This window comes from Anguilla rostrata, chromosome 11 (genome assembly GCF_018555375.3).
Source record: "Anguilla rostrata isolate EN2019 chromosome 11, ASM1855537v3, whole genome shotgun sequence".
Lineage (NCBI taxonomy): Eukaryota > Metazoa > Chordata > Actinopteri > Anguilliformes > Anguillidae > Anguilla > Anguilla rostrata.
Window position 1 is genome coordinate 37,539,662 of NC_057943.1, and position 15,799 is coordinate 37,555,460.

General features: G+C 42.4%; 1 protein-coding gene across 2 annotated transcripts in view; it reads right to left on the reverse strand.

Annotated features, from left to right (window-relative positions):
• The window catches only part of itpr3 (inositol 1,4,5-trisphosphate receptor, type 3), an 80,657-nt gene that overhangs the window by 38,192 nt on the left and 26,666 nt on the right, over positions 1-15,799 (reverse strand). For both annotated transcript variants that reach the window (XM_064299837.1, XM_064299836.1), the window contains exons 7-19: positions 15,594-15,677; positions 14,864-15,010; positions 14,371-14,466; positions 13,415-13,459; positions 11,833-11,975; positions 11,291-11,390; positions 10,782-10,942; positions 10,140-10,281; positions 9,003-9,164; positions 8,130-8,302; positions 7,534-7,653; positions 7,249-7,431; positions 6,738-6,989 (exon numbers count right to left, since the gene is read on the reverse strand). In XM_064299837.1, the coding sequence (XP_064155907.1) occupies positions 6,738-6,989; positions 7,249-7,431; positions 7,534-7,653; positions 8,130-8,302; positions 9,003-9,164; positions 10,140-10,281; positions 10,782-10,942; positions 11,291-11,390; positions 11,833-11,975; positions 13,415-13,459; positions 14,371-14,466; positions 14,864-15,010; positions 15,594-15,677 (1,808 nt within the window). The remainder of the gene's footprint in view (positions 1-6,737; positions 6,990-7,248; positions 7,432-7,533; positions 7,654-8,129; positions 8,303-9,002; positions 9,165-10,139; positions 10,282-10,781; positions 10,943-11,290; positions 11,391-11,832; positions 11,976-13,414; positions 13,460-14,370; positions 14,467-14,863; positions 15,011-15,593; positions 15,678-15,799) is intronic.

The following is a 15,799-nucleotide window of genomic DNA, read 5'->3' on the forward strand; positions in this document are numbered from 1 at the left end:
GACCACAAGTTCATAAAATCTAAGGGTGGATATGTAGAACTACTAAAGATCTATGAAGCAAAAACTAAGCAGTGTACCCAGCATCTCCAAAATTACCCAAAATGTCTAAATTATTAACACTGGTCTAAAATAGCTAAGGGTCCAGAAACAAATCCAAGATCTCTCCAAAAAGGAATATAATGCTTTTTGTCCATTGTAAAGCATATGAGCCCCTTATGAAGGTTTAAGATGAAACATAGATATAATTTCAACATTACATAATACCATTAACGTATTTAAAGACACTCAATTTCTAAAATAACGTATATAACCGAAATATTTTGAGCAGTAATACTTACATAGCAATGATGAAATCTTATCTATGTTCAGTAGATGGAGACACAGACAGTAAATCAATGACAGCTCTATCCGCTTCTGTTTTGCTCCAGAAAACGATGTCAGGTCTATCAGCAAACATATGGCTTAGCTATGCCCAGAAGTCCTCAATAATAATGGTATTTTCCAAGGAATTACGAAAAATCGTTGACACTGTTTCGTTAGGTGCAACGTCTTTTAATGCTACCATATATAGAGCGAATGCCATGGTAAGAAAATGTTCGGTTAGGGTTACCCTAACCCTAACCCTAACCTATAAAACGCTATTCCAAAAGCAAAATTAGACATGTTATACATCGTTAGAAAGCTTATACTCTCACCTACTGATTGAGCATCCGCCATTGTAGCAACCTCACAAAGTAAACAAACATAGGCTACTACCACACGGCTTTATTTATGGGCGGTTGCTTGACTGAAACAAAGTGACAATAGCCAACGAAATCAAACATGCTAATTAAACTGCACCCCCATCACGCCTCCAAAACCCGGCTGTAAGAATCACTAAAACTGTAATAAGATTGTTAGGACAGTTACGTCAGTTACGTCAGTTACGACGGTGCGGAAAAGTGTTGGAGTACGAGAGAGATTGAAAACATGAGGTTGTATGCTGGAGTTTGTTGAAACGCGTTACGTGCAATAAAAGGTAGAACAACACTGAAGAGCGGACAGAACTTCGTTTCTATGAAGGTAGACTAAAGAAGAGTTTATCACAAAAACAAGCCGACTTTGCTGACAAATTATAAGTATTTAGTGACCCTAAAAATGTTGTTTATTCTATTGAGTGACTTCTTCAACACTTTAACTTTCGTAATATGAAAAAAAGGAAAACAGTAAAAAAAAATTAAAAAACCTTTTTTGCCTCCTAGCGCGATTTCAAGATTTGCGACTTGCGGACCTTTTCTCCAGCACCCGTCACATATACTAGTATAGGTGCCTATGACCATAACAAGATATGGAATATATACATATTTTTTCAGGGAAAACATTTTTTTTTAAGGCCTCAAATATATTTTTTAGCATTTGTACTATGGAATTCACAGTCTTGACTTAGTTTTTCCACAATTTTAAATGAGTAATCACATGTTTTCAAAAGTTCCTATGGCTTCAATTACGTTTTAGGGCTCAACTTAGGGTTAGGGTTATGAAAACGATAAGTCTGAGGGTCGAGGCAAGTTTACGGCTGAGTTCAGCAGGTTAAAGAAAGCTTAGGACATTGGTTCTTTTTTGATTTTGGACGAGCCAAAAATTTTGTATATACTAGTATAGGTACCTATGACCATAACAAGATATGGAAAATATACATATTTTTTCAGGGAAAACATTTTTTTTTTTAAGGCCTCAAATATATTTTTTAGCATTTGTACTATGGAATTCACAGTCTTGACTTAGTTTTTCCACAATTTTAAATGAGTAATCACATGTTTTCAAAAGTTCCTATGGCTTCAATTACGTTTTAGGGCTCAACTTAGGGTTAGGGTTATAAAAACGATAAGTCTGAGGGTCGAGGCAAGTTCACGGCTGTGTTCAGCAGGTTAAAGAAAGGTTAGGACATTGGTTCTTTTTTGATTTTGGACGAGCCAAAAATTTTGTATATACTAGTATAGGTACCTATGACCATAACAAGATATGGGAAATATACATATTTTTTCAGGGAAAACATTTTTTTTTTTAAGGCCTCAAATATATTTTTTAGCATTTGTACTATGGAATTCACAGTCTTGACTTAATTTTTCCACAATTTTAAATGAGTAATCACATGTTTTCAAAAGTTCCTATGGCTTCAATTACGTTTTAGGGCTCAACTTAGGGTTAGGGTTATGAAAACGATAAGTCTGAGGGTCGAGGCAAGTTCACGGCTGTGTTCAGCAGGTTAAAGAAAGCTTAGGACATTGGTTCTTTTTTGATTTTGGACGAGCCAAAAATTTTGTATATACTAGTATAGGTACCTATGACCATAACAAGATATGGAATATATACATATTTTGTCAGGGAAAACTTTTTTTTTTAAGGCCTCAAATATATTTTTTAGCATTTGTACTATGGAATTCACAGTCTTGACTTAGTTTTTCCACAATTTTAAATGAGTAATCACATGTTTTCAAAAGTTCCTATGGCTTCAATTACGTTTTAGGGCTCAACTTAGGGTTAGGGTTATGAAAACGATAAGTCTGAGGGTCGAGGCAAGTTTACGGCTGTGTTCAGCAGGTTAAAGAAAGGTTAGGACATTGGTTATTTTTTGATTTTGGACGAGCCAAAAATTTTGTATATACTAGTATAGGTACCTATGACCGTAACAAGATATGGGAAATATACATATTTTTTCAGGGAAAACATTTTTTTTTTTAAGGCCTCAAATATATTTTTTTAGGATTTGTACTATGGAATTCACAGTCTTGACTTAGTTTTTCCACAATTTTAAATGAGTTATCACATGTTTTCAAACGTTCCTATGGCTTCAATTACGTTTTAGGGCTCAACTTAGGGTTAGGGTTATGAAAACGATAAGTCTGAGGGTCGAGGCAAGTTTACGGCTGTGTTCAGCAGGTTAAAGAAAGGTTAGGACATTGGTTCTTTTTTGATTTTGGACGAGCCAAAAATTTTGTATATACTAGTATAGGTACCTATGACCATAACAAGATATGAAATATATACATATTTTTTCAGGGAAAACATTTTTTTTTTAAGTCCTCAAATATGTTTTTTAGCATTGTACTATGGAATTCACAGTCTTGACTTAGTTTTTCCACAATTTTAAATGAGTAATCACATGTTTTCAAAAGTTCCTATGGCTTCAATTACGTTTTAGGGCTCAACTTAGGGTTAGGGTTATGAAAACGATAAGTCTGAGGGTCGAGGCAAGTTTACGGCTGTGTTCAGCAGGTTAAAGAAAGGTTAGGACATTGGTTCTTTTTTGATTTTGGACGAGCCAAAAATTTTGTATATACTAGTATAGGTACCTATGACCATAACAAAATATGGGAAATATACATATTTTTTCAGGGGAAACATTTTTTTTTTTTAAGCCCTCAAATATATTTTTTAGCATTTGTACTATGGAATTCACAGTCTTGACTTAGTTTTTCCACAATTTTAAATGAGTAATCACATGTTTTCAAAAGTTCCTATGGCTTCAATTACGTTTTAGGGCTCAACTTAGGGTTAGGGTTATGAAAACGATAAGTCTGAGGGTCGAGGCAAGTTCACGGCTGTGTTCAGCAGGTTAAAGAAAGGTTAGGACATTGGTTCTTTTTTGATTTTGGACGAGCCAAAAATTTTGTATATACTAGTATAGGTACCTATGACCATAACAAGATATGGAATATAAACATATTTTTTCAGGGAAACCTTTTTTTTTTTTAAGGCCTCAAATGTATTTTTTAGCATTTGTACTATGGAATTCACAGTCTTGACTTATTTTTCCACAATTTTAAATGAGTAATCACATGTTTTCAAAAGTTCCTATGGCTTCAATTACGTTTTAGGGCTCAACTTAGGGTTAGGGTTATGAAAACGATAAGTCTGAGGGTCGAGGCAAGTTCACGGCTGTGTTCAGCAGGTTAAAGAAAGCTTAGGACATTGGTTCTTTTTTGATTTTGGACGAGCCAAAAATTTTGTATATACTAGTATAGGTACCTATGACCATAACAAGATATGGAAATATCATATTTTTCAGGGAAAACATTTTTTTTTTAAGGCCTCAAATATATTTTTTAGCATTTGTACTATGGAATTCACAGTCTTGACTTAGTTTTTCCACAATTTTAAATGAGTAATCACATGTTTTCAAAAGTTCCTATGGCTTCAATTACGTTTTATGGCTCAACTTAGGGTTAGGGTTATGAAAACGTAAGTCTGAGGGTCGAGGCAAGTTTACGGCTGTGTTCAGCAGGTTAAAGAAAGGTTAGGACATTGGTTCTTTTTTGATTTTGGACGAGCCAAAAATTTTGTATATACTAGTATAGGTACCTATGACCGTAACAAGATATGGAAATATCCATATTTTTTCAGGGAAACATTTTTTTTTAAGGCCTCAAATATATTTTTTAGCATTTGTACTATGGAATTCACAGTCTTGACTTAGTTTTTCCACAATTTTAAATGAGTAATCACATGTTTTCAAAAGTTCCTATGGCTTCAATTACGTTTTAGGGCTCAACTTAGGGTTAGGGTTATGAAAACGATAAGTCTGAGGGTCGAGGCAAGTTTACGGCTGAGTTCAGCAGGTTAAAGAAAGGTTAGGACATTGGTTCTTTTTTGATTTTGGACGAGCCAAAAATTTTGTACATACTAGTATAGGTACCTATGACCATACCAAGATATGGAATACATATTTTTTCAGGGAAAACATTTTTTTTTAAAGGCCTCAAATATATTTTTTAGCATTTGTACTATGGAATTCACAGTCTTGACTTAGTTTTTCCACAATTTTAAATGAGTAATCACATGTTTTCAAAAGTTCCTATGGCTTCAATTACGTTTTAGGGCTCAACTTAGGGTTAGGGTTATGAAAACGATAAGTCTGAGGGTCGAGGCAAGTTTACGGCTGTGTTCAGCAGGTTAAAGAAAGGTTAGGACATTGGTTCTTTTTTGATTTTGGACGAGCCAAAAATTTTGTATATGTGACAGGTGCTGGTGTTTTGGTCCTCAAGTAGGGCAAGGTCATTTTTCAGTTTTTTATAAACTTTCAAATGATGTGTCATACATTGAAATCTGAAAATAGTTGAAGAAGATATGCTTATTTGAATGTTGGTACTCCTACAATCAAGTAGCAGAGAAAATCCCCTTGAATGATCTTGAACTTTTCACACTTCTCACAGGGAGATAATGGGTGGGAACAATAGCTAGTTAACTTCACCCCAAACCACTCCCCCGCTAGAGTACCTGTAAATCCTTGTCAATTTAGGGATTACCATATTTAAAGCTTCATAACAACAGATGTGAACACCACAGAGACTAGAAAAATGTCTTAAATGAAGCAATACATTTGTACCATTTATAATACTAGCTTAGATTACTTTATATTCATAATTTTGTAAGAAATAAAGTGCCACAAATGCAATGGTCAAGGCAAAATATCTAAAATGAATTTGCTCCTTTTTTAGTTCGCAATGAAATACTGTGAGATTGCGGGTTAAAGTATGGCCTGGATCAAAAACTTCTTGACCACAAGTTCATAAAATCTAAGGGTGGATATGTAGAACTACTAAAGATCTATGAAGCAAAAACTGAGCAGTGTACCCAGCATCTCCAAATCTACCCAAAATGTCTAAATTATTAACACTGGTCTAAAATAGCTAAGGGTCCAGAAACAAATCCAAGATCTCTCCAAAAAGGAATATAATGCTTTTTGTCCATTGTAAAGCATATGAGCTCCTTATGAAGGTTTAAGATGAAACATAGATATAATTTCAACATTACATAATACCACTAACCTATTTAAAGACACTCAATTTCTAAAATAACGTATAAGACCGAAATATTTTGAGCAGTAATACTTACATAGCAATGATGAAATCTTATCTATGTTCAGTAGATGGAGACACAGACAGTAAATCAATGACAGCTCTATCCGCTTCTGTTTTGCTCCAGAAAACGATGTTAGGTCTATCAGCAAACATATGGCTTAGTTATGCCCAGAAGTCCTCAATAATAATGGTATTTTCCAAGGAATTACGAAAAATCGTTGACACTGTTTCGTTAGGTGCAACGTCTTTTAATGCTACCATATATAGAGCGAATGCCATGGTAAGAAAATGTTCGGTTACGCTAACCTATAAAACGCTATTCCAAAAGCAAAATTAGACATGTTATACATCATTAGAAAGCTTATACTCTCACCTACTGATTGAGCATCCGCCATTGTAGCAACCTCACAGAGTAAACAAACATAGGCTACTACCACACGGCTTTATTTATGGGCGGTGGCTTGACTGAAACAAAGTGACAATAGCCAACAAAATCAAACATGCTAATTAAACTGCACCCCCATCACGCCTCCAAAACCCGGCTGTAAGAATCACTAAAACAAGCCGAATTTGCTGACAAATTATAAGTATTTAGTGACCCTAAAAATGTTGTTTATTCTATTGAGTGACTTCTTCAACACTTTAACTTTCGTAATATGAAAAAAAGGAAAACAGTAAAAAAAAAATTAAAAAACCTTTTTTGCCTCCTAGCGCGATTTCAAGATTTGCGACTTGCGGACCTTTTCTCCAGCACCCGTCACAAATATGGGCTGTAAATCATTTATCACAGGGAGGGGCAACTTATGGTTTAATAATATTTTCAGACAGATAAGAGCCAGCGCTAACCGCTACTTTCCCCAGACCGATCAGAGCTGAAATGGCTGGGTGATGACTTACTCTTTGATGGAGATGGAGGTCGGGATCTCGGTCCAGAGTCGGGCGAATTTGACGGGCGTGACCAGCTCCTGGGGGTCACGGTCCACATGCGTGTGCAGCATGAGATGGCAGAAGGAGGCCCGGAGGTCGTAGGGCAGCGTCTCGTCCATCATGCACAGGAAGATCAGCTCCACGTCCAGCTGCTTGGAGATCTCATCGATAGCCAGGTACTGCCGGTCCAGAGACATCCGAGCAAACAACTTCAGCTGGTACCTGAGGAAGGGTTCGGCGTTAATCAGACCGCTACTCTGTGTGCACCTGGAGAGGGGCTCTCACATTAACACATTCCTGTACAGGAGTACCTGTAGAAAGGATCATGCAATTGTGTAGGTGTACCAGCAGTAAAGAGTAGATACTTGTACAGGTATAACTGTAAAAAGCAGCAGGTACATCTGCAGGTGTACCTGTAGTAAAGAGCAGATACTGGAACAGATGTAGCTGTAAAAAGGAGTGGGTACGTGCACAGGTGTACCTGTAGTAAGTCAGCACGTTCTCGTCGTGGGCATTGCCTTGCCGGGCCTCCTGAGCCAGCAGCCGGATGCTCTTCTCCTGCTTCTCGTTGGTCTTATCGGTCCAGACCAGCCACACTTCGTCCTCCTCCGCGTACTCCTCCAGGTACCCCGAGGGGTGTGGTATATCCTTGGGAACTCGCCGTCTGTGACCATAAACCCTCATAAACCTAGAATCCCCGGGCGTGTGTGTTCGGTGTGAGTGTGAGTGTGTGTGTGTGTGTGCGTGTGTCTTAAAGGTGGCTTACTCTGTCTTGATGAGGATGTCCTGATTCTTGGGCTCCAGCACACACTTGCAGATAAGCTCCTGGGTCACTGGAATGGCCACGTTATTCGACACACACAGATCCGACAGGTAATCCAGAAACCTGTCAAGAGCACACAAATTTAGCCCTAACCCAAGTGGTAACAACAAATTACTGAACAGTCCTGAATCGACCAGTCGATAAGGCTCACCGAACAGCATTCCCTTGCTCAGAAGACTCTTAATTCTTCATTTTATTTCTTTCTTCTCTCTTTTTTACTTTATTGAACCCAGTGGGGCTCATTTGTCCTCGGCATTTAAACCATCCTAGTTGCTTAGAAGCTGTGGGCAGCCATAGTGCAGCGCCCAGGGACCAACCGCAGTTTCCAGTTCTGAGACCAGTGCCTTGGTCAAGGGCAGCGGCAGGAGTATACCTAACCTGACATGCATGCCTTCAGTGTGGGAGGAAACCGGAGTACCCGGAGGAGAACCCAAGCAAACACAGGGAGAACATGCAAACTCCAGCCAGAGAGGACCCGGCAGGTTGGGACTCAAACCAGGAACCTTCTGCGCCACCGCGACGGGTGTGTCGGGCGTTACCTGGGTTCGCGGTTCCTGCGCACCAGGCTGACGAAGGTCTCCACTTCCTTCTTGGTGATGTGCTTCTCCAGGAGCTTGCGGTTGTTGTGGAGGAGGGCGGTGATGGTGTCCTCCGCCAGGATGTCGTAGCCGATCTGAGACTGCATCAGCCCAAACTGCTTGGCTATGTGCTCCTACAGGAGAGGTCGAGCAGAACGAGTCACGCTCGGCCTTCATGTATTTAACGGCAGCTAAAGGCAAACTATGCTAAGATTTTTACCTTGAAAACATTATAAAATAACCACGCATCATTTAGGGACTGGCAATCTCGGTCTTTAAGCACGTTTACGTATTTGTTATTCTAAAATGTGTCTGGGACACTTCTGGGTGCGGTGCTCGTTTCTGTATGGGGAGAGGTGGGTGTGGCTACAGAGCCTGTAGTTTGGGATCAAATTTGTGGTTTGTTGCTAGCTAGCCAGCCGCTGCAATGGCCCAGATACAGCGAAGAAAAAAGACAAGTCGACGGGCCCTGTTCAATATAGTTATCCTTGGAACTGCTTTCCCTCAGTGGCGTCATCTGAAGTTCACAGAGGGGAAGAAAGTGACGGGGTGTTGGCTTGTTTTCTGTTGGACCTGTAAGTAACATTAGCTACCTCTACCTACCCAGCTAGGGTAGCCAGATGTCCATTTTTATTTTTTTGACCAGAATGTCCCGTTTTCAAATAATTTGTACAAGTCCGGTTTGTGGTCTCAACTAGCCAATGTAATGTGATTTTTGCAGTCACCTACACTGGTGGGGTGCAGTTGAACCTGCTTATCGCGGGAATGTGCGCTAGAGGAGGCCACTGTGCCTGGTTTTTGGGGTGTGTTTTTGGGGACGGAGGCGTGGTTTACCTGGTTCTTACGGTAATCCTCCTGAGAGTGGCGCAGGACGCGGTAGGACAGGCGGAACATGTACTGGTACGGGGCGTTCTTCTGGTCGCTCAGCTCCTCCAGCCGAAGCAGCGGCCCCTCGCTCCCCTTCTCCTTAAACGGGGCCTTCAGGATCCCGAAAACCTGACGGGTGGTGGGGAGAGGTCACACTAAGGACACAATGAAGCTTCTTTTTCAACATAAAAAACATGTCACTGAATTTGAATGCCTTTAGCTATATTGTTTAATGGTTATGTGATTTGTATTTTAAATAGTTTTTTAATGTTTTCAGTGATTTTCCATTAAATTATTGTCGTTGATTCCATATCAATATGCAGTGATGGGTTACAGTTGCACAGAAATAGTTTAATTTCATAGGGTATTTTTTTTTCATTCCATTTTCAATGTACTGTCATTAATTTTTCTCTAATTGTATTTTGAGAAACTTATTTTTATATGATACTTATACATCATACATACTTATTTGGACATTGCATCAGCATTCTAGTCATTTATTTGTATTATTAGTCTGCCTGGTCTGGCCTGTGTGAAACTGTGCTCATAGTTTAGTCTTCTACCGCTGGCCTGTTTGACTGGCCTGGTCTGTGTGAAACTGTGCTCATAGTTTAGGCTGTAACTGCAGATCTGTTAGACTGGCCTGGCCTGTGTGAAACTGTGCTCATAGTTTAGGCTGTAACTGTAGACCTGTTTGACTGGCCTGGCCTGTGTGAAACTGTGCACATAGTTTAGGCTGTAACTGCAGATCTGTTAGACTGGCCTGGCCTGTGTGAAACTGTGCTCACAGTTTAGGCTGTAACTGCAGACCTGTTTGACTGGTCTGGCCTGTGTGAAACTGTGCTCATAGTTTAGGCTGTAACTGCTGACCTGTTTAAGCCTGGTCTGGCCTGTGTGAAACTGTGCTCATAGTTTAGGCTGTAACTGCAGACCTGTTTGACTGGCCTGTGTGAAACTGTGCTCATAGTTTAGGCTGTAACTGCTGACCTGTTTAAACCTGGTCTGGCCTGTGTGAAACTGTGCTCATAGTTTAGGCTGTAACTGCAGACCTGTTTGACTGGCCTGTGTGAAACTGTGCTCATAGTTTAGGCTGTAACTGCAGACCTGTTTGAGAATGTTCTGCTCCCGCATCAGTTTCTGTCGCTCCCTGTTGGGCTTGGTCATCATCACCTCCAGCACAGGCTGCCCCGTGTTGGCCGTGTCTGCCACAAAGAACACCAGATCCTCCAGCAGCTTGATGGCGAACCTTGGAAATGCAGAGCAGACAGAGGAGTGAGGTCTCTGAGCCAAAACAACAACACTGAACTGCACACACTGTAACAGTCACCTGCACCCGGACAGAGCAACACCCACCCGCAAACACAACTCCAATACTCACCTATGTGGAGAGACAACAACTCTCACCTGCATCCAGATACAGTAATACCCGCCTGTACCTAAGCACACTGACTTACGCTCACCAGAAGCCCAACCACCTCCTAGCATTTACAACTAATTCCAGCACCCAGACACAGCAAAACGCCTGCATACTCAACAACACACCGAAACTCTGTAATTGCAGTTCCAACAGATATGCTACTACAAGTAACAAACCACCTTTAAAATCAGTTATACCTTGACCAGTCTAGATCTTCCATACCCACTCAGGTAGACATGCGTCAGGAGAAAGCAGGTTCACTAGGCCCACCAAGGCCCAGGACGAGCGGATTACGCGTCGCACACGTGCCGCGATACGGAGCCGCGTACCTCCTGTCGTTCTGGCTGATGAAGCCTTCGTTGAACCTGTCCACCACGGTGCTCAGCATGGCGCTGGCGTCGTTGGCAAAGTCCAGGTCCCGGATCTCCATCACTGGCACGGACACGATGGCGAACGCCTCCTTGTCCTCTTTGGTAGGGCAGGTGCCCAGCTGAAAACCAAATGAAATTCATGGAGAAAGCCATTCCAGTTATTAAAAACATTTACGGTAAAACACACATATTACAATGTTGGGATAATAAATACTCATAATAAAATGATTTTGTCATCCTGAAATTATATTTTAATTAAAAACCTTTAAATATAATGTGCATTGTGTCAGTGAGATGGGTGTGTGTGATTGTAATGGTAGTTATAGAAGATGAAATGAGGGATTAACACAGGGGGTTTTGCTGACTGGCCATACATGATACACCTGCACACTTGATGGGAAGGGGTGTTTGGGGTGTACCATAAGCCTGATTATTGGGGTGGGGAGGAGGGTGTGTTTGGGTCATACCATTAGCCTAATGGGCCTCTCCTCGTCAATATCAATGGGCACGTTGGTGCCCTGGATCCATGTGTTGGTGCACAAGTGGCGGAGGCGTACATATGAGTTTCTATGGAAGAAAATGGTTCATCAATTCAGTTAATCAGCCCAGATCTTTATCAATTAACCGATCAACTGCCTCCCTATCAACCCCATTCCATCAATTAACTTGGCTCCTTAATCAATTCAACACCCTATCAATTAAGCAATCAAGCCATCTCCCCCTTCAATTAACAAATCAATCCTGTTCTATCAATTAACCTAGCTCCATAATCAACCCAGCTGCCTATCAATAAACCAAACAACCCAGCTTCCTATCAGTTAACCAATCAACCAACCTCCTTACCTTTAATTTAAATTGCGCCTGTTCTTTCTCAGTATCCTGAGATTGCATCCACTAATGATCTCTAACATAACTGGGATAAGAGCATTATGGCAAGATTAAAGATAATGGGAAGGTTAAATAAAGCTATATTTTAGCAATGAAAACTTACTGACAAGTGGGACAGTACCTGGGAACGAAAGAGTCAGTCTTCTGCAGGGTGGTGGGGTCGAGCTCAAACAGGGAGGCGATGTCATTTCCGTGAGGTACGGCCGCCAGCTTGTACTTCACCCGCTCACCAAGATTCCACTTGTTGTTCCGCCCGTTATCCACCTGAGGAGGGAAGGGTCAGTAATTAAATAAAACCTCCTTTCCTACATTCACCAAATAATGGGGGGGGTTTCTCCGAGTCAAACTGAGTACTGGCACAACCAATACAGAACCTGTGGGAGTGGGTACCCAGCTAGTGGGAGTGGGTCCCAGGCCTGTGAGAGGGGGTTCCCATCCTGTGAGAGAGGGTCCCCAGCCAGTGGGAGTGCGTCCCAGACCTGTGAGAATGGGTCCCAGGTCTGTGGGAGTGGGTCCCAGGTCTGTGGGAGTGGGTCCCAGACCTGTGGGAGTGGGTCCCCAGCCTGTGGGAGTGGGTCTCAGGCTGTGGGGGTGGGTCCCCAGCCTGTGGGAGTGGGTCTCAGGCCTGTGAGAGAGGGTCCCCAGCCCGTGGGAGTGGGTCCCAAGCCTGTGAGAATGGGTCCTCAGCCTGTGAGAGTGGGTCCCTGGCCGGGGGGGAGGATCCCAATCAGTGGGAGTGGATCCCAGTCTGTGGGAGTGGGTACCCAGCTAGTGGGAGTGGGTCCCAGGCCTGTGAGAGGGGGTTCCCAGCCTGTGAGAGAGGGTCCCCAGCCAGTGGGAGTGTGTCCCAGACCTGTGAGAATGGGTCCCAGACCTGTGGGAGTGGGTCCCCAGCCTGTGGGAGTGGGTTCCAGGCTGTGGGAGTGGGTCCCAGTCTGTGGGAGTGGGTTCCAGGCCTGTGGGAGTGGATCCCAGTCTGTGGGAGTGGGTCCCAAGCCTGTGAGAATGGGTCCTCAGCCTGTGCATGGTCGACTGGCCGCGGTCATCCAATCAGTGGGAGTGGTTCCCAATCTGTGGGATGGGTTCCAAACCTGTGGGAGTGGATCCCATCGTTGGGAATGTGGTCCCACCTGTGGAGTGGGTTCCAGGCTGTGGGAGTGGGTCCCCAGCCTGTGGGGGTGGGTCTCAGGCCTGTGAGAGAGAGTCCCCAGCCTGTGGGAGTGGGTCCCAGGCCTGTGTGAATGGGTCCCCAGCCTGTGAGAGTGGGTCCCTGGCCTGTGGGAGTGGATCCCAGTCTGTGGGAGTTTCTCCCAGCATATGGGAGTGGGTTCCAGGCCTGTGGGAGTGGATCCCAGTTTGTGTGAGTGGGTCCCAGGCCTGTGGGAGTGGATCCCAGTATGTGGGAGTTTCTCCCAGCATGTGGGAGTGGGTTCCAGGCCTGTGGGAGTGGATCCCAGTCTGTGGGAGTGGGTTCCATGCCTGTGGGAGTGGATCCCAGTCTGTGGGAGTAGGTCCCAGGCTGTGGGAGTGGGTCCCAGGCCTGTGGGTCCCAGGTCTGTGAGATTGGGTCCCAGCCTGTCCCATTTACAGACACAGCCATTTTCATCACATAAGAAAATATTTAATCTGAGGTAAACATACTTCCACCAAACATACATCACATGATCAGATTCTCAAACTATTAAAAATAACTTTCTACTCACAACAGTTGGCATTTCAATGCTGTCCCCTTTGTAGCTAGGGTTTTCCTAAAATATGGAAAACAAAAAAACAATAGAAATACTCTATAAGACAATGCCATTTTGAATAATTAATGCTGGGCAACCAGGGAGAATTACCAATGCTCTTAAAACTCAATTTTAAACAATTAAAATCAGATATGATATCGTCATAGAAATAATCAAGAGAACAAAAAGTATGACAATAAACTAATTAATATTCACCATTCTCGCCAATAGAACGTGTTAACTGGAACACCCAGTATTTTCAGGATGATTTCAAGAATAAACACAATCATCTGAGACAGCAGGAAAAACATCCTGTGTAACACAACCCTGAGAGCCATTCATGACTTAGATTTCCCAGAAGTAATTAACACAAACCTAATGCTACCAGCAGGAATTTAGTCTTAGAACATTGGGTGAAGAAAAACAAAAAAAAAAAGATACAATGCTATATGCCCCAAACCCCCAGTATTCTTTTCTATAACTAAGACCATTACTATTCACTCATTCAGCCAGTGGAGAATGGACAATCATTTACGTAAAAGCTAATGCACAAGAAACTACATGTTCCAAGATACAAATATGAATTCATTTCCTGTGCTTGGGGTGCGCTAAGGAAAAGAGAGTACTGGTTTTAAAATGTCACAGTGACACATGGTAACTGCATCCGATGTAACAGGTGGGGCGGCACTGTACTCAATATATTCAATCATTTGCTTGGGTCATGGAGGGCTGGAGTATTCTATCAATGAATCCAATGAACATTAAGAGGTAACAATAGATGTATTTTAATTAACTTGGCTTTTTGGTTTCCAAGTACTGCATGATACCTCATTACTAATAAGAAAGCAAACACCCTAGACAATGTTCAGTGCGTAGCCCACAGTAGACATAAGGGTACGAGGGGGATGTTAGCCGCTTTGCGGCAGTCTTACCTCAGCGGCCAGGTAGTGGCCAGTTGCCAGGTGTTTGAAGCGGTACAGGCTGTTCCAGTGCCCTGCTCCTCCTCGACAGGGGTCGTGATGCACCACCTACCCACAAAACCAGTTACCACTCACTGACACCTTCGCTAATACCACCGACCCACAAAAAACAGTTACCACTCAGTGATAACTTCACTGGCAGAAAAGATCACTCAAAAAACCAGTTACCAATCACGGACAATTTCACTAGCACAAAAGACCACCTGATTGACATATTGCTCATGTGGGCAATGCACACCCCATTATATTAATACACCATGGTCTTCTAGGTTTGTCAGACAGCTAATCACTACAGTGTAGCATTGACCAAGCTTGACCACACACACAAAACCACCTACACAGCCATACAACATACACAAAAATATCTACGAAAATAAAAATACATCATATGCAAACTGCTGGCAATAAGTAAGATGGAAGCGCAGTCTGAGAGACTTGCACTGACCTCCACTTCCCACAATGCATTGGAGCTGGTGGCTGAAGTGGCAGACTGGCGCAGGGTGGTCCGGAGAAAGACGTGCAGCTTGGCCTTGTACTCGTCGCACGTCAGAAACTTCTCCTGCTCAGCATGGAACAGTCTGACCACATCCCCCTGGGGCAGCACAGCAGCCACATATTCATCATTCATCATGATCACCATCATCATCACCATTATTATCATCATCACCAGCACTATCACCATCATCAGCATCACTACCATCACCCTCACTATCATCATCACCATCACTATCATCATCATCATCACCATTACTATCATCATCATCATCAGCAGCAGCATCACACCATCATCATCATCGCCATCACCCTCACTATCATCATCACCATCACTATCATCATCACCATCACTATCCTCATCATAATCAGCATCACATCATCATCATCACTCTCACTATCATTGCCATCATAATCACCATCACTATCCTCATCATCATCACTATCATCATCATCATCATCGGCATAACATCATCATCATCATCATCACTCTCACTATCATCATCGCCATCATCATCACCATCACTATCATCATCACCATCACCATCATCATCAACTTCAATACAACTCAGTTTCATCCTTTAGAATACAAAAACAGCACATCCATAGTAGTTCAGGAGTACGTCACCATCAAAATTCTGAGAATACCAGTGCTTATAATGAGAACTGATGACTGCACCCACCCCTTTCAACACTTCATCTCTGTGGTCACTGAACATCATGAAGAGGTTGATCTTCCAGCTGGTGTTGCCATTCACAGAGTTCACCTGCAGGGGGAGGCAGATGGGTCCGACGGCTGTAACAAATGCACTGAATTCATGGATCATTCATGAGTTCCTCCATCTTAGTTTACAGTCTTTGTTCCCGTCAAGTGGGAGTATAAAAACAG